Source organism: Megascapheus bottae, chromosome 17 (genome assembly GCF_031878675.1).
Source record: "Megascapheus bottae isolate mThoBot1 chromosome 17, mThoBot2.hap1, whole genome shotgun sequence".
NCBI lineage: Eukaryota > Metazoa > Chordata > Mammalia > Rodentia > Geomyidae > Megascapheus > Megascapheus bottae.
This window is the reverse complement of record NC_143525.1, coordinates 11554446-11573203: the sequence shown is the minus strand read 5'-3', so window position 1 is coordinate 11573203 and position 18758 is coordinate 11554446. Positions and strand designations below refer to the sequence as shown.

General features: G+C 45.9%; 1 protein-coding gene across 2 annotated transcripts in view; it reads left to right on the top strand.

The window, feature by feature from the left end:
- Dnah2 (dynein axonemal heavy chain 2) overlaps positions 1-18758 on the top strand; it is a 119815-nt gene that overhangs the window by 53294 nt on the left and 47763 nt on the right. For both annotated transcript variants that reach the window (XM_090349645.1, XM_090349646.1), the window contains exons 21-37: positions 3641-3841; positions 3954-4110; positions 5244-5418; positions 5679-5842; positions 7422-7583; positions 7687-7790; positions 11244-11400; positions 11528-11610; positions 11724-11904; positions 12685-12823; positions 14056-14273; positions 14856-14957; positions 15498-15623; positions 16082-16192; positions 16440-16628; positions 17510-17613; positions 17710-17899. In XM_090349645.1, coding sequence (XP_090205771.1) covers positions 3641-3841; positions 3954-4110; positions 5244-5418; positions 5679-5842; positions 7422-7583; positions 7687-7790; positions 11244-11400; positions 11528-11610; positions 11724-11904; positions 12685-12823; positions 14056-14273; positions 14856-14957; positions 15498-15623; positions 16082-16192; positions 16440-16628; positions 17510-17613; positions 17710-17899 — 2563 coding nt within the window. The remainder of the gene's footprint in view (positions 1-3640; positions 3842-3953; positions 4111-5243; positions 5419-5678; positions 5843-7421; positions 7584-7686; positions 7791-11243; positions 11401-11527; positions 11611-11723; positions 11905-12684; positions 12824-14055; positions 14274-14855; positions 14958-15497; positions 15624-16081; positions 16193-16439; positions 16629-17509; positions 17614-17709; positions 17900-18758) is intronic.

Sequence of the window (18758 nt, the reverse complement as noted above, 5' to 3'; positions counted from 1 at the left end):
TAGCTTTGAGAAAGTCCAAGAACAGTGTTCAGGCCCTGAGCTCAAGCCCAGGACTGGCAAAAAAAAAGAAAGTTTCAACCTGTGCCAAGGAGACCTAGTATATCTCCTATTCCTTCTTGTAAGGTTCTCAGGGTATCTGCTTTTACCTTGAGGTCTTTAATCCATTTGGAATTAATCCTAGTGTAGGGTGACATAGAAGGATCCAACTTTAGTTTTCTGCAGGTGCTTAACCAGTTCTGCCAGCACCACTTGTTGAAGAGGCTGCCTTTTTTCCATCCTTTTTTTTTTTTTTTTTTTTTTTGGCTCCCCTATCAAAGTTTAGGTGGCCAAGGTCTGCGGGCTGATTTCTAGGTCTTCAGTTCTATTCCATTGGTCTTCAGGCCTGTTCTTGTGCCAGTACCAAGGGGTTTTGGTTACTATAGCTCTGTAATAGAGTTTAAAGTTTGTTATTGATATTCCTCCAGCACTGTTCTTTCTGCTAAGGATTGTTTTGCTATACGGGGTCTTTTATTATTCCGTATGAAACTTTGGACTGCTTCTTCTATTTCCTTAAAGAATGACATTAGGATATTGATGGGTATTGCATTGAATTTGTGTAGCTAGCCCTTGGAAGGATTGCTATTTTCACGATGTTAATTCTTCGAATCCAGGAGCATGGGAAGATTTTCTACTTTCTCAGTTCTGTTTTAATTTCCTTTTTCAGGTTTTTAACGTTTTCATCATAAAGGTCCTTTACATTCTTATTTAAGTTAATTCCTAAGTACTTTATTTTATTTGAGGTCATTGCAAAAGGAGTTGCTTTCCTGATCTCTGCCTTGCTCTTCTCATTGTTGATATACAGGAAAGCAGTTGATTTTTGAGGGTTACTTTTTTTTTTTTTTTTTTTTTTTGGTGTCAGTCCTGGGGCTTAAACTCAGGGCCTGAACACTGTTCTTGGGCTTTCTCACTTGAGCCACAGTACCACTTCCGGCTTTTCTATGCATGCATGCGTGTGTGTATGTATGTATATTAAGTACGTGGTACCGAGGAATCAAACCTGGGTCTTCGTGCATGCCAGGCAAGCACTCTACCACTAGGCCAAACTCCCAGCCTGTGAGGATTAATTTTATACCCTGCTACTTTGCCAAAGTTTCAAATCAGCTCAAGCAACTTGGGAGTGGAGTCTATAGGGTTCTTCAAATACAGAATCATGTCATCTGCAAAGAGGGAAAGTTTCACTTCCTTTTTCCCTATTGGGATCCCCTTTATGCTTGCTTCTTGTTCTTGCCTTATTGCTCTGGCTAGGAATTCTAATACTGTATTAAAGAGGAGTGGAGAGAGTGGGCGTCCTTGTCTCATTCCTGATTTTAGAGGAAATGGCTTTAGCTTTTTGCCATTAGGTATAAAAGTAGTTGTGGGTTTGTCATACACAGCCTTTATTATACTGAGGAATGTTCCATGGATTCCTAGTTTCTCCAGAGCTTTTAGCATAAAGGGGTGTTGGATCTTGTCAAATGCCTTATCCCACATGAGATAATCATGTGATTCTTGTCCTTGGTTTTGTTGATGTGATGAATTATATTAATTGACTTGCATATATTGAACCAGCTTTGCATCCCTGTGATGAATCCTCTTTGATCATAGTGTAAAATGGTGGCCAGTTTTTTTTTTTTTTTTTTTGCCAGTCCTGGGCTTGAGCTCAGGGCCTGAGCACTGTCCTTGGACTTTCTCAAGGCTAGAGCTCTACCACTTGAGCCTCAGCACCACTTCCGTTTTTTTTCTATGTATGTGGTATTGAGGAATCAAATCTGGGTCTTCATGCATGCTAAGCAAGCATTCTACCACTAGGCCAAACTCCTGGCCTTGGCCAGTATTTTGTTGAGAAGTTTTGCATCAATATTCATCAAAGAAATGGATCTGTAGTTCTCTTTCTTTGATGAGTCCCTGTCTAGTTTTGGGATGAGAGTTATGCTGGCTTCATAGAATGAGTTTGGCAAAGAGCTTTCGCTTTCAATTTCATTGAAGAGATTGAGGAGTGGTATTGGTGTGAGCTCTGCTTTGAAGGCCTTATAGAATTCAGCTGTGAATCCATCAGGTCCTGGGCTTTTCTTGGATGGGAGGTCTCTTATTGTGTTTCTATTTCAATACTTGAAATAAGTCTGTTTAGTTGGTTTAGGTCTTCTTGGTTCAGTTTGAGTGTGTTAATATTGGCTAGAAATTCTCAACTTCGTTGGCAAAAAGGTTTGAAAAATATTTGCTTATGATGCTCTGGATCTTGGTAATTTCTGTTGTGATATTTCCATTCTTGTCCATGATTTTGTTTATTTGGGTGTGATTTCTTCTTTTTTTGGTAAGATTTGCTAAGAGTCTGTCAATTATTTTCAAAGAACCAACTCCTTGTTTTGTTGACTTTTTCTATGGTTTTTTTTTTTACTCTTCATTTAATTCTGCTTTAATTTTAATAATTTGCTTCCTTCTATTGGAATTGGGTGTATGTGCTTTTTTTTTTTTAGGACATTTTGTTGTTGTTTGTTGTGGGAATTAAACTCAAGGCCTGGGTATTATCTCTGATTTCTTCAGCTCAAGGCTCTATCACTTTGAGCCACAACACCACTTCTGGTTTTCTGGTGGTTACACTGGAGATAAGAATCTCATGGGGAGGTGGGGCAGGAGTTTGGCCTAGTGGTAGAGTGCTTGCCTTGCATGCACGAAGACCCAGGTTCCATTCCTTGGTACCTTATACATAGAAAAAAGACTGGAAGTTGTGCTGAGGCTCAGGTGGTAGGGCTCTGGAGGCCCTGAGCTCAAGCCCAGGACTGGCAAAAAAAAAAAAAAAAGGAGTCTCACGTGCTTTAGTGCCTGAGCTGGCATTGAACCATGATCCTCAGCTCTCAACCTCCCTGAATTATAAGCATGAGCCACCGGTCGCTGGCTTTCATAGGACATTTTAAAGCCAAGGAATAGCAGAGAGAAAACTAGCAAGGGGCATCAGGAAAAGCTTTCTGCAGAAATTGGTTTTGGGAAATGTCTGCTGATTCAAAAGTAAAGTATAAATATAGGAAAAAAAACATGCCCTTGGGGCTACACTTTCCAGAACGGGCACATTTTCAGCAGGCAGAGATGGGCTGAGGGGAGTAGCCAGCCTAGCCTCTCAGCAACCTGGTGAGGTAGTAGTCTGTGTGGGAGATGAGGAAACCCAGGCTGAACACAGTTGAAAGAACAACTTGAGCTGACTACAGGTATAGTCCACACCCGTCTGGAGTCCCAGCTGAGGCAGGAGGACCACTTGAGTATAGGAAGTTGAGACCGGCCCAGGCAGTGTAGTGAGATCCCATCTCTTAAAGCAAAATAGAACAAAGCACCTGCCTGCAGTCACAGTTAAGGGACAGCACAGTGTGAGCTCAACCCTAAATTATACAACTCTGAAGCCTCAGGAGCCAGAAAGCATGACTGTTATCTTGACTTGTAGACAGCCATTACGACATGCCTGTAGCCTCAGCTAGCTGTCAGGGATGGGTTGGTGCAGGAGACACCTGGGAATAGAAGGTGCTAGATTTGCTGCACAGGTCTAGGAGGAAAGAAATGAGAAGGTGAATGCGCACGCCTGGGGATCCAAGCGTGAAGGATAAAGCATTTTAGCAGGGATCCTGGGCCCTTACAGCTACACAGAGGTGGCAAACAATGTGCAGAAGGAGGAGACGGTCCTTAACATCCAGTTTGTGCTGCTGGACTGCTCGAACCTCAAGTTCTCTTTGGTGCAACACTGCAATGAGTGGCAGAACAAATTCACAACTCTACTCAAGGAGATGGCAGCCAGGCATCTGATGGAGCTGCACAACTACCTGAAGGAGAATGCGGAGAAGTAAGACTCTGTGGGGGGCAGTAGTGTACAAGTGTGTATGTGTATGTGCGTGCACATGCATGTGTTTATATGTGTGTATATTTTTCACCGACAACATTCTGCTTGCCTTCAGAATCAGCCATCCTCCTCAGACTCTGGAGGAATTGGGGGTGAGTCTGCAACTCATGGAAACCCTGCAACACGATCTGCCCAACCTGGAGACCCAGATACCTCCCATCCACGAGCAATTCACCATTCTGGAAAAGTATGAAGTGTCTGTTTCAGAAAATGTGAGTTCTAGTGGTGCTTGATCCACTCCACTTGGTCCCATTTCAATGGCAGCGGGGTGTGGGAGGCCTTTGAGAAAAAGTGAGGGGGAGAAAACTCAAGATTCGTAGGCCAGGTGGGGTGAGTTATGCCTATAAGCCTAGCTACTCAGGAGGAAGAGATAGGAAGAGCAATATTCAAGGACAGCCTGGGCTAGAAGATTTTCAGCTCAATTAAAAGCAGGCGTAGCATGACACTTGCAGCTATGTTAAAGACTAGGTAGGAGCATCGTCGTGTGGGGTCAGCCCTTGGCAAAAATGAAAAAATAACTAAAGGTTTAAGCAGTGGGTCAAGTGGTAGAGCACCTGCCAACAAATGCTTAAGTCCTGAGTTTATAATGTAGTATTGCCAGAAAGAAAAGAGGGAAGAGAAGAAGGAAGGAAGAAAGGGAGGGGGAGCGGGGATCTGCGGCTCAAATGGTAAGAGTACTAACCTTGAGGGGAAAAAAAAACAATAAACCTCAAAGACAGTTCCCGGGCCCCAAATTCAATCCTCCGGACTGGCGGGGGGTGTGGGGAGAGAACAAAGAATGTGAAGCTTCTAAGAACCAAAGTGAGTTCTGGTCTAGAGGGCCAGAAAAGAATCCTTAGAAGCATGGACAGAGGAGGGGATGTAACTCAGTGGTGGAATGCTTGTTTAGCATGTGTAAAGAAAGCCTTGGGTTCAATACCCAGCTCTGGAAAAACAAAAAGGCAAAAAAGCATTGGCGAGTGCCAGGTGCCGGTGATGCACAGGTGTAATCCTAGCTACTCAGGAGGCTGACGTGAAGGGTTTGGTTTAAGTCAGTCTAAGCAGGCAAGTCCATGAGAATCTTTTTGTTGTTGTTGTCTGAAACTGAGACTTCAACTCAGTACCTGACACTCTCACTCATTGGCTAGGACTTTACAAACTGACCCAAGCCTCCAACCTTTGTGACGCTCTCACCTTCAATTAGCCAGCAAAAGCCAGAAGTGGTAGAGTGTCCAGACTCTGAGTTCCTGTCTTAGTTCTGGCGCACATGCGCACTCCCCCCCCCCCCCCCCCCCCCCCCCCCCCCGGCATCAATGAGAAGGACAGGCCTGCTTACCTGTCCTCCTTCTCCCTCCAACGTTCCCAGGTCCTGGAGATGCTGGATAGCCTGAATGGGGAGTGGATCACCTTCCAGCAAACGCTCTCAGACAGTGAGCAAATGCTGAAGAAACACAAGGAGAAATTCAAGACAAGTCTTATTCATTCTGCTGACGATTTCAAGAAGAAGGCACATAACCTTCTAGAAGACTTTGACCAAAAAGGTACTTTCTCCCTACTCCATTGTTCCCCTTGTTTCATCTTTGCTTTGTGATCCAGCGTTTCAATCTCTGCAGAAAATCTGAGAACAGATGAGAGGAGAGGGAGAGAGGGTGGGGCTGGGAAGGGAAAGAGTTGGGACTTTCTCCCTTGGGTGACAAGAGAAGTGAAATTCACCCACGAAGAACTAGGAGAGCCATGAGCCTCCTTTCCAGGGATGGCAGGCCTGAGCGGGAAGCTGAGCTGCCCTGTGCACATCCCCCAGGCCCCTTCACCAGCAGTGTGGGAGCCTCTGCTGCCCTGGAGCAGATTGCCCAGGTGCGGGCTATGCTGAACAGCATGCGAGAGGAAGAGAACAATCTCCGGTCCAACCTGGGCATCTTCAAGATCGAGCAGCCAGCCTCCAAGGACCTGCAGAACCTGGAGAAGGTGATGGGCTGAGCTCCCTGTGGGAGCCCCAGTGAGGGGCAGGCCCTGAGAAACACAGCTGGGACCAGGCAGATGAGTTCACCAGAAGCTTTGTTTTATTTATTTATTTATTTATTTATTTATTTATTTGTTGTTGTTGTTGTTTTGTTTGCTAGTCCTGGAGCTTGAACTCAGAGCTTGGGCACTGTTACTGAGCTTCTTTGCCCAAGGCTAGCATCCTGTCACTTTGAGCCACAGTGCCACTTCTGTTTTTCTGGTGGTTAATTGGAGATAAGAGTTTCAGGGACTTTCCTGCCTGGCTGGCTTCAAACCTCAATCCTCAGCTCTCAGCCTCCTGAGTAGCTTAGGTTGCAGGTGTGAGCCACGGTCGCCTGGCCTCAGAATGGCATTTAGATCGCTGGCAATGTTATGTAGCCATCATTCCTGTCAGCTTCCCATTCATTTTCATGATTCCGGGAGACCATATACCCACTCCTCATCCCTTCCCTCAGCTCCTATCATGACTGTTTCCCATGTTTATCAATTTGTCCATTCTGTAAATACCTTATAAATGGAATTGAATCATGCATGTATAGTGGAACTGTATAATATGTGGTATTCTCTCCCTCTCCCCCTCCCTCCCTCCCTCCCTCCCTCTGTCTCTCCAGTTACAGGGCTTGGATTGAGGGCACTGTCCCCAGGTTTATTTGCTTTTTCACTCTTAGAGCTGGCTCTCTACCACTTGAGCCATACCTCCACTTGGCTTTTTGATGGTTAATTGGAGATGAATCTCCTGAACTGTCTTGCTTGGGCTATCTTCAAACTGGAATCCTCAGAGCTCAGTCTCCTGAGTAGCTAGAATTATACACAGGAGCCACTGGCATCCAGCATCTTTTGTTTCTTGACTTTTCCCATCTAGCCTAGAGTCTTCCAAATCTGTCCATGAACATAGATCAGTACGTCATTCCTTTTTATGGCCGAATAGTATTTTCTTGTTTGTATTGATCACCTTTTGGTCATCCATGCATCTGTGGATAGATGGACGGGTTGTTTCTGCCTTTCCACAGTAGTGAATTGTGCTGCTATGAACATGCATGTTCTTGGTACTTGTTTGCACACCTGTTTCCAATTTTCATGAACGTAAGCCTAGCAAGAGAACTTATGGTCATATGGTAACTCTATATTAAGTTTTTGAGGCACTGCCAAGCTCTTTTCCACAGCAGCTGCCCCATTTTTATGTCTCCACTAGCAATGTACAAGAGTTTCAATTTTTCCTCTCTGTATCCTTGCCAACATTTATTTCCCTTTTGAAATTTTTTTTTCCTTTTGGTTCTAGTCATTCTAGTGGGTGTGAAACGATCCCTCACTGAGATTCTGATTTGCATTTGCCTAATGACTAATGATGCTGAGCATCTCTTCACGAGCTTATCACTTGATGAGCCTTACAGCGGGAGGGAGGAGGAAACTCTATACTGGGAGGTGGGAGGTGGCAGTGCCATTTACCCACAGGGAAGGACCTGAGTGGCATCAGCAGTCCTGAGGGCAAAAGTGAGCAGGGCCACTTTATGCCAGCTGTCTTTGTGCTCTTGGTCATCCACAGGAGCTTGATGCCCTTCAGCAAGTGTGGGAAATCACACGGGACTGGGAAGAGAGCTGGAACCAATGGAAGACAGGCCGGTTCCTGACCCTGCAGACAGAGGCCATGGAGACCATGGCCCATGGGCTGTTTCGCCGCCTCACAAGACTTGCCAAAGAGTATAAGGTGTGTGGAGCCAGACCAGGAGGGCTGGACATGAGCCCGCAGAGTTAGCAGGGCTCTAGGGGGTTGGTGTATTGGTCATAAAATGGCTCCCATCTTTGCTCAGGATCGAAATTGGGAAATTATTGAAACCACTCGTTCCAAAATAGAGCAATTCAAAAGGACCATGCCTCTCATCTCAGACCTGCGGAACCCTGCCCTCCGAGATAGGTGAGCCAGCACCTCTACCCCAGACCCACTTGCTCTGTCTCCTAAGCTGTGACACCCTGTCTTCCATGGTGTCCTGGGCTTTCTCTTCCCACCATGTTCATATATGCCTATTTCATAATTCTCATTTAAATTAGGATGTTTGTAGACTGGGAATGTGGCTTAGTGGCAGAGTGCTTGCCTAGTATGCATGAAGCCCTGAATTCAAGTCCTCAGTACTACAAAAGGAGAAAAAGCTGGACGTGGCACTGTGACTCAAATGGTAGAATGCTAGCAGTAAGCAAAAGAAGCTCAGGAGCTGGTGGCTCATGCCTGTAATCCTAGCTGCTCAGGATGCTGAGATCTGAGGATTGAGGTTCAAAGCCAGCCTAGGCACTAAAGTCTGTGAGACTCTTATCTCCAGGTAAACACCAGTAAACTGGGCTGTGTCTCAAGTGGTAGACCTTGAGCTAAAGAGCTCAGGGACAGGGCCCAGGCCCAGAGTTCAGACCCCACAACTGACAAAAACAAACAAACAAACAAAAGAATTTCAAAGGACAATGCCCAGGCGTTGAGTTCAAGCCCTAGGATGGGAGTGGGGGGGAACTAACCCCCAAACAGAATATTTATTTCAGTACTGGACACATTGAACTGTGTAAACGGTGTATATGTTAGGCAAGTGCTAGATCCCCAACTGTATTATTTTCTTTATTTTTGGTGCTACTGGGGGTTAAATTTAGAGGCGACAATTTCCAGATAGGCAGGTATCTACCACTTTAGCGGTAGCCCTTTTTGCATTTTGCTGACAGCAGAGCATAAAATCAGGGCTTTACATTCTCTCACTCAGCTTTCTTGCTAACAGCTGGCTTGCTACCATATGAGCCATGCCTCCAGACTGATGTTTTATTGGTTAATTGGAGATAGAACTCAAGAACTTTTCCTTTCTACCCAGATTGGCTTTGCAATGTAATCTTTGAATGTCAGTCCCCAGAGTAGATAGGATTACAGGAGTGAGCCACTTCAGGGCCTAAGCTCTTCCTTAGCATTTTTGCTCATGGCTGGTGCTTTACTACTTGAGTTATGCCTCCAGCCACCCAATCTCTTTTTTGCTTTAGTTATTTGATGGTTTTGGTAATTCTGGGGTTGAACTCAGGATCTTGCCCTTGTTCGCTCAGGATCTTGCCCTTGTTAGGCACTGTCCTTGGGCTTTCTCAAGGCTAGCACTCTATCATTTGAGCCACAGCACCACTTCCAGCTTTTTCCTATGTATGTGGTACCAAGGAAACAAACCCAGGGCTTCGTGCGTGCTAGGAAAGCACTCTACCAGTAGGCCACACTCCTGTCCTCTCTAGATATTTTTGAGCTAGGTTCTCTCTTCCTCCCTGTGCGTATGCCTGGACTGTGATTCATTTATTTTAGGCTTTCTTCATAGCTAAGACAACAGGTGTGTGCCACAATGCCCAGTTTCTTTCTGTCTTGGGAACTGTGCCATGTGGGCTGGCCTAGAATAGCAGCTTTCTCAATCTCAGCCTTCAAAGTAGCTAGAATTACAAACTTGAGCCACTGGCGTCTGGCTGCTATAGTTATTTTTGGAATAAGGTTTTGTGCTTATGCCAAAATGGGCCTAGACCCTGCTTTGCCCAGGAAATCAACAGGATCAGGCTTGTGTGTTCAGAGTGATGTAGCACAGACCTGCTTTGTGCTGCCTGTGTCTTTTGTCATACAATATGTTTTACTTTGATATAGCTCAAATATTTGTTGCTTTTTTTTTTTGCTGCACCTAAGACCTTACTACTTAGGTGCTGGTGGCTCATGCCTATAATCCTAACTATTCAGGAGGCTGAGCTCTGAGGATCATGGTTTGCAGCTAAGCTAGGCAAGAAAGTCTATCTCCAATTAACCAACACAAGGCTAAAGAAGAGCTGGGGCTCAAGTGGTAAAGTACCAGCTTTGAGTGAAAAAAAAAAACCAACTAAGAGATATTATGGGTTAAAGCCCTAGTACCTCCCCTGACACACACACACACACACACACACACACACACACACACACACACACACGACCTTCTCTATTTCAAAGTACAAAAAATATTCTGGCCAGGCGCCAGTGGCTCAGACCTGTAATCTCAGCTACTCAGGAGGCTGAGATCTGAGGATCGCAGTTCAAAGCCAGCCTGGGCAAGAAAAGTAGTGAGACTCTTATTTCCAATTAAACACCAGAAAACTGGAAGTGGCACTGTAGCTCAAGTGGTAGAGCACTGGCCTTGAGCCAAAGAGCTCAGGGATAAGCACCCAGGCCCAGAGTTCAAGCCCTATGCCTGAAAAGAATTATACTCAGGAGGCTGAGATCTAAGGATTGTGGTTTAAAGCCAGCCTGGGCAGGAAAGTCTGTGAGACTATGATTTCCAATTAACCACAGAAAAAGCTGTAGACAGCACTGTGGCTCAAGTGGTAGAGAGCTAGCCTTGAGCAAAAAGGAGCTCAGGGACAGTGCCCAGGCCCAGAATTCAAGCCCAAGGACTGGCAATTAAAAAAATTGTGTTCATTCTTTCTTCTAATAATTTTGCATGACTTTCAGGTTTACTTCTGGGATTTGTTATATGCTAGAGGAAGTAGTCTGATCCATTGGGGATAGAATAAATGGTATTCTAATCTTGATCTAGCCATAGATCTAGAAAATAATTTTACCTCTCTCCCACTGTCTCTAGTGTAATGCTTTGAATACAGCTTCATCTCCAAATGTGATGTGGTGAAGTCTAACCTAAAGCCTTTATCTAAACCTCAGTTTCCTCATCCAAAATTGGAATAATAATCCTTTATGGAGTGGTTGTGAGAATTAAATGCGGCATTTCCTATAAAGTTCCTAGCTCGGCCCAGGTTCCACAGTGAACCTGCAAGGCTGAGTGTTTTATGTGCACACCTGCCTAACTCCTCTCTAGAGAATCAACTCCTGCAGGGCGACACGTCAATCTTTGTATTCCCCACAGTGTGTAAGATTGCACCTTAGAGCCTATTTAGTCAAATCTGTTAGATCACCATAATAAATACCCAGAATCATAATGTCCCAGTGGGGAGATGCACAGGGAGTGGTGTGTGTGTGTGTGCATGTGCGTGTGCATATATGCGCGCGCGAGCCAGTACTGGGGTTTGAACTCAAGACTGTGTGCTCTTGTTTAGCTTTTTTACTGGAGGATGACACTCTACTACTTGAACCACACATCCATATCCTCTTTTTGTTGGCTAATTGGAGATAAGAGCCTTTCAGATTTTTATGCCTGAGCTTTGAACCAGGATCCTCATATCTCAGCCTCCTGAGTAGCTAGGGTGACAGGTGTGAGCCACTGGTACCTGGCTGATATTTTGGGTGGTGGTGGTAGGGGTGTGTTCTAGGGAGAAACGAATGGCCTCACACACTCTAGGCCAATTCTCTACCACCTGACCTGCATCTCCTACTCACACATCCTATTCCTGCCTGTAGGCATTGGGACCAGGTCAGAGATGAGATCCAACGGGATTTTGACCAGGAATCAGAACGCTTTACTTTGGAGCAGATTGTAGAACTTGGGATGGATCAGCATGTGGAGAAAATTGGGGAGATTTCTGCCTCGGCGACCAAAGAATTGGCTATTGAATTGGTACGACACTGCCCTCATCCATCTTCCCCACTTCCTAAGCTTCCTGGAGCACAAACCTCCTGCTCTTCTTCCCCTGGGGACTCAGATTTCTCATTTTTTTTTTCTGTCTCCGAATTTCTCTTCATAGGGATTACAAAACATTGCCAAGACGTGGGAGGTGACTCAGCTGGACATAGTACCCTACAAGGATAAGGGCCATCACCGGCTCAGGTAGAGATGGGCTGAGGCTCCAGGGCTGGGGCGGTCATGGGCTCTGGGTTTCAGGGCAGGGACCAAAGTTTGGCAGCTGATTATGAGCTGTAACTTTGATCTCCTATGCCCAGAGGTACAGAAGAAGTGTTCCAGGCCCTGGAAGATAACCAGGTAGCACTGTCCACCATGAAGGCATCGCGGTTTGTCAAGGCCTTCGAGAAGGAGGTGGACCACTGGGAACGTTGCCTGTCCCTCATATTGGAAGTTATTGAGATGGTTCTCACAGTGCAGCGCCAGTGGATGTACCTAGAGGTGATGGCCCCTCCTCACTCCCTGCTTCTACTTCTTCGTGTACTTAGGAGATAATACTGAGTCTGTTGGCAACGTTGTTTTCCCCACATTCCATTACAATCATGTTGGGTGAGGGGGGGGAGGGAGAGAGAGAGAGAAAATGCATATATATGTATGATATTAGGGCTTGAACTCAGGGCCTGAGCACAGTCCTGGGGCTTTTTCAAGGCTAGAACCATACCACTGAGCCATAGCAACACTTCCAGCTTTTTCTGTATATGTGGTAGGGTCTTCGTTCATGCTACGCAAACATTCTAACCATTAGGTCAAACTCTCAGCCCTGCCCTGTGCTCTTTGCTTAGCTTTTTCATTCAAGGCTACTGCTCTACTAGTTAGGCTACAATTCCACAGTTTGGGTTTTTGCTGGTCAATTGGGAACAAGAGTCTTTCAGATTTGTCTGCCTAGGCTGGTTTTGGAACCATGATCCTCAGATCTCAGCCTCCTGAATAGCTAGGATTACAGGCATGAGCCACCAACAGTACCTAGTTCAATTATTACCTCTCACATTAAATTTCCTTTCTAATAATCCTCATTCTTCCCAGATTCTCATTCTATTTTTCCCCCTTGGGTGCAATCATGACTTTCCAACCTCACCCTTCTTTCTAGAATTTGGGCATTCTGCCTGATGGTTTCTAGTGCTCTGAATCTCCCACTCAGTTGTTCTTTTTGGCCTGGGAGCAGGGAACAAATGTGGAGAGCATGTTAAGACAGTTTCTCACCCCAGTTCTGTGGCCCCTCAGAACATCTTCATGGGAGAGGACATCCGGAAGCAGCTGCCCAATGAATCGGCCTTATTCGACCAGGTCAACAGCAACTGGAAAATCATCTTGGACCGGATGAACAAGGACAACAATGCTCTCAGGAGCACCCACTATCCAGGTTAGAACTCTACAGTCCCTCCCTACCTTGTCCTGGGCTTGAACTTAGGGCCCAGGTGCTATCTATCCCTGAGCTTTTTTGCTTAGGGCTAACATTCTGTTACTTGAGCCACCAGTTCCATTTCCGGCTTTATTTGATGGTTCAGTCGAGATGAGTTTCATGGACTTTCCTGCCTAGGCTGACTTTGAATCATAATTCTTAGATCTCAGCCTCCTGAGTGGTTAGGATTACAGGTGTGAACCACTAGCATCCAGCATCCAGGGTGTGTGTGTGTGTGTGTGTGTGTGTGTGTGTGTGTGTGTGTGTGTGTGTGTGTGTGTGTGTGTGTGTGTGTGTGTGTGTGTGTGTGTGTGTGTGTGTGTGTGTGTGTGTGTGTGTGTGTGTGTGTGTGTGTGTGTGTGTGTGTGTGTGTGTGTGTGTGTGTGTGTGTGTGTGTGTGTGTTGGTCCTAGGGCTTAAAGTCAACTCAGGGCCTTGAGCACTTGCTTGGATTTGTTTTAGGTAAAGGCTGGTGCTTATCATTTGAACTACACTTTCCCTTCGGCTTCTTGTTGGTTAATTGGAAATAAGAATCTCTCAAATGTGTCTACTCAGGCTGGCTTTGAATAGAGACCCTCAGATTTCAGCCTCCTCCGTGGCTTAGAAGCTGAAATTACAGGTGTGAGCTGCCTGTGCCTGGCAAGCTCTCCACCCCTGCTAGCAGTTGGGGTTTGAATTTAGGGCCTTGAACTTGCCACATAGACATCTACCACTAGAACCACACACTCAAGCATTTTTTACGTTATTTTTTTCTAGGAGGGTCTCACATCTTTGCCTAGGGCTGACCTCAGACTGTGATCCTTCTGATCTATGCCTCCTGAGTAATGATCATAGATATGCCTACTGTACGTGGCTTATTGATTGAGATAAGGTCTCTCCCCTCATTTCCCCAACCTGGCGAGAAGTCTGTGAGAGTCTTACCTCCAGTTAACTTGCAAAAAGCCAGAAATGGAGGTGTGGCTCAAATAGTAGTGCCAGCTCTGAGAAAACCAAAGGAGAGTGTGAAGCTTGAGTTCACAAGCCTTACGACTCTCTCTCCCCTTCCCTCTCTCTCTCACACACACACATATACACACACACAATTGAGAACAACAACAACAACAAAAACACTGGTAACTAGATCTGGAGACTGCAAGTCTACTCAAAGCAATATTAAAGAGGCCATCCAATGACATTTAATACTCATTTTTCCAGGCCTCCTGGATACACTGATAGAAATGAACACAATCTTGGAGGATATTCAGAAGTCTTTGGACATGTATTTGGAGACCAAGCGCCATATTTTCCCCCGCTTCTACTTCTTGTCCAATGATGACCTGCTGGAGATTCTGGGCCAATCCCGTAACCCAGAAGCTGTGCAACCACACCTCAAAAAATGCTTTGACAACATCAAATTGCTGAAGATCCAGAAGGTCAGGAGAAGTGGCCATGATGGAATGGGGGGCAGGGAATGGAGACACAGATGATCTGAAAATATTCCAGGCCTTGGAGGGGGAAACCAAGCCCTCACAACAGGTGTATGATATAAATGAATAACTCTAGATTCTGATAGGTGCTGGCACGTCACACCTTGTAGTCCTTGCTAATCAAGAGGCTGAGATCTGAGGATCTCAGTTGAAGGAGCCTAGGAAGACAAACCAGAAAGACTCCTATCTACAAAAAGCCAGAAGTAGAGGGGTGGCTCAAGGTGTAGATGCCAGACTTGAGTGGAAAAGCCAAGCAAGAATATGAAGCTGGAGTTCAAATTACCAAGACCTGCACACACAGTTTTGTTGTTGTTAGTTGTGGGGCTTAAACTCAGGGCCTGGGCACTGTCCCTGGGCTTTTATCACTCAAGGAGAGGAAGGGAAGGGAAGGGAGGGAAGAGAGAATGGAGGGGAGGGAGAATGGAGGGGAGGACAGGAAGAAATTATCCTTCAAAGATCCAAATACTTTAGGTGAATATAAAAAAAAGACAGGCAGGTAAGTGCATTAATAGCTTTGTTTTTCTCCAGGTTGTGGGTTCCAGCAGCAAATTGGAAGCTGTGGGAATGTTCTCAGGTGATGGTGAATACATTGATTTCCTCCACTCAGTACTTTTAGAAGGGCCTGTAGAGGTAAGTTGTGCTGAGGGCATAAAAGCCAAGCTGAGTTTTCCTCTTGTTAGAAAGCCAAGCTGACTCTATGAAGACAGAACATTACCATGAAGGGATATTAATTGGGTTTTCAGTAGCTTTTTACACACCTACCTGTCATTCCTGATTGTTACAAATCTCTGTCTTCTTTCTCCATTTCTTTTTTTTTTTTTTTTGCCAGTCCTGGGCTTGAGCTCAGGCCCTGAACACTGTCCTTGGATTTTCTCAAGGCTAGAGCTCTACCACTTGAGCCTCAGCACCACTTCTGGCTTTTTTTCTATGTATGTGGTACCGAGGAATTGAACCCGGGTCTTCGTGCATGCTAGGCAAGCGCTCAACCACTAGGCCAAACTCCGGGCCTTCTTTCTCCATTTCTTTAGAGGGAATGAAGCCAGCTGTTGCTTACCTCTTTTTTTCCCCTGAGGGACAAAAGCCTTGAAATCCCATTTCCCAAGTACTTTCTCATTGGAGAACCTTGATCTGACCTTGAGGTTGAGTCATCTTATTCTTCATCTTCCTCAGAACTGGCTGGGTGAAGTGGAAAAGACTATGAGGGTAACGCTGCGGGAACTTCTCCGGAATTGCCGTGTGGCTCTTAAGAAGTTCCTCAACAAAAGGGACAAATGGGTGAAGGAATGGGCTGGTCAGGTGAGCTGGGACCAGGATAGATGGGGGACAAGACAGAACCAAGGGGATAGCCAGGAGAGTAAACCGTAGAGTCACCGGGCACCAGTGGGTTACGCCTGTAATCCTGGCTACTCAGGAAGCTGAGATCTGAGTATCATGGTTCAAAGCTAGCCTGGGCAAGAAAAGTCTGTGAAGACTATCATTTCACAATTAACCATTAAAAAGCCAGAAGTGGGACTATGACTCAAGTGATAGAGTACTAGCCTTGAGCGAAAAAGTTAAAGGACACCACTCAGTCCCCGAGTTCAAGCCCCAGTACTGGAACACACACACAGGAAAAGGCAGGCAGGAGAGAGGGAAGGTGGGAGGGAGGAAGAGAGAAAGAAAAGCAGATCTTAGAAGTCGCTTGTCTACCTACTTTCTGGGGCTGTGTGGGTGGCCAGAGCGGGGCTGGGGACCAGCTTGTGCACCTTCTCCAGGTGGTCATCACAGCCAGCCAGATCCAGTGGACAGCTGACGTGACCAAGTGCCTGATGACAGCTAAGGAGCGGGCAGACAAGAAAATCCTCAAAGTCATGAAGAAAAAACAGGTGGGGAACCCATCAACTATGGGACAGACCTGGGCCTGGCCTTGGCAGGAGGGAGATGAGCTTTGGAGACAGAGTTAGCAAGCAGTTGGTACCAGAGGGTTTGAATGAAGGCCAGTGAGGCTTTCCCGTGCTGCTAATGGTGGAATGGTGGGTGGGATCAGCGTGGGGTTAGGCTGGGACACAGTGAGATTTGACTGGTGACATTGCCTCAGTTGCTCTGTCTGTTCTCTACAACTTCATTCCACAGGTGTCCATACTCAACAAATATTCAGAAGCCATCCGGGGGAACTTGACCAAGATCATGCGGCTTAAAATTGTGGCTCTGGTGACAATAGAGATTCATGCCCGGGACGTATTGGAGAGGCTTTATAAGAGTGGCCTTATGGATGTCAATTCCTTTGACTGGCTCTGCCAGCTTCGGTTCTACTGGGAGAAGGTGCCACGTGGGCAGCTCTCTGCTCTTACTCCAAGACTAACCTAATGCTTTTATTAAGTTCATCACTCTCCTCTCCTCTCCTTTCTTCCTCTCCCCTCTCCTCTCTTCCTTCCTTCTCTGCTGGTACTAGAGCCTTGAACTGAGAACCAGAGTACTCTCCCTTTGCTTTATTACTCAAGATTGATAATCTACCACTTGAGCACAGCTTCACTTTCAGCTTTTTGCTGGTTAATTGGAGATAAGCGTCGCATGGATTTGGCTGCTCAAAGTTGGCTTTGAGCTGTGATGTAGACCTCAGTAATTAGGATTGAAGGCGTGAACCACTAGCATGGGGCCTTAAATTCATATTTTCTAAATGCAATAACAGGGATTAGGAAGTGGCTTAGTGATAGAGTGCTTGCCTAGCATATATGAAGCCCTGGGTTCAATTCCTCTGTACCATATAAACAGAAAAAGCTGGATGTGGCACTGTGGCTCAAGTGGTTGAATGCTGGCCTTGAGCAAAGGAAGCTCAGGGACAGTGCCTAGTCCCTGAGTTCAAGCCCTATGACTGGCTAAATAAATAAACGCAATAAATCATGGAATCTGACCTTTAGTCCTATAACAGTATCCAATGCCAGTTTTTAACTCTGTCCCACCTTTTAATTAGGAATGAAAACTGAATTATTCCAGGCAGTTGTTCTCTCTGGGCGACTCAGGAAGAGTTGTTGGCTGGGCTCAGGATAGACAGCAGCGTGAAACCCATTTCCGTCTTGGCCACAAGCCATTCCCTCCTTCTAACTCCCAAATGGATTCCCTAGTCTACCAACAATCCTCTGCCATCTTTGAGTCCTACTCCTCTTTCTAGTCTACCTCAGTCTCATTCTGCCTTGTTTCCCCAGGATTTTGATGACTGCATAATCCGTCAGACCAATACACAATTCCAGTATGGTTATGAATACTTGGGGAACTCTGGTCGACTGGTCATCACTCCACTGACAGACAGGTCTGCCCCTTGGGATGAATAGGTGGTTGGGGTAGGGGCTGAAGAACTAATAGAGGTTTCTAGGAGTCTCACCCAAGTCTTGTGCTCAATTCTCAGGTGTTACATGACACTGACCACTGCACTGCACCTGCATCGAGGGGGTTCCCCCAAAGGTCCAGCAGGCACAGGAAAGACAGAGACCGTTAAGGATCTGGGCAAGGGCCTGGGTATATATGTCATCGTGGTCAACTGCTCTGAAGGCCTGGACTATAAATCCATGGGTCGAATGTACTCAGGCCTGGCCCAGGTTAGTGTCCTGTTACCCTGACCCTGGGTTCCCTCTTGCACCTATGACTTCTAGAAAGCAAAGGAAAGCCAAAATCTTGCTCAGAGTTTTAGAGTTTCTCCCATTGCATTGTCTCAGATAATTCTTATGATTGGGAAAGCCCTGAGCTTCAAATTGCATGTTTGCAAAATCAGAAGATTAGATAGGTCAGGAGTGTAGCCCAGTGGTAGAGTGCTTGCCTCGCTTGCATGAAGCCCTGGGTTCCTCGATACTGTATATATAGAAAAAGCTGAAAGTGGCGCTATGGCTCAAGTGGCAGGGTGCTTGCCTTGAGCAAAAGTGTCCAAGGACAGTGCCCAGGTCCTGAGTTCAAGCCCTACGACTGGCAAAAAAAAAAAGATTAGATAAGGATTAAATAAAGATCTTGTACAAAAATTGCCTGGCACATAGGAATTATTTGGTGCACATAAATTTTCCTGTCCATTCTTTCCAACTCATACCCTTTCTAACATGACCTCAAGCTCTCCTGTCTGTTGGAATGCTCTAGTGAGAAGTTACAACAGGTCTGGTGCTGGTGGCTCATGCCTGTAATCCTAGCTACTTAGGAGGTTTGAGTTCTGGGGATCTTGGTTCAAAGCCAACCTGGGCAGGAAACACCGTGAGACTCTTATCTCCAATCAACCACTTAAAAATCAGAAGTGGTGCTGTGGCTCAAAGTGGTAGAGTTCTAGTCAATAAAACTCAGGGACAGCACTCAGGCCCTGAGTTCAAGTTTTAGGACTGACACGTGCGTGTATACACACATACACACACACACGGAAGCTACAGTAGTACTAATCTGCTAATCTGGTACTGTATTTCAGAGGCCACCTAGCCTCCC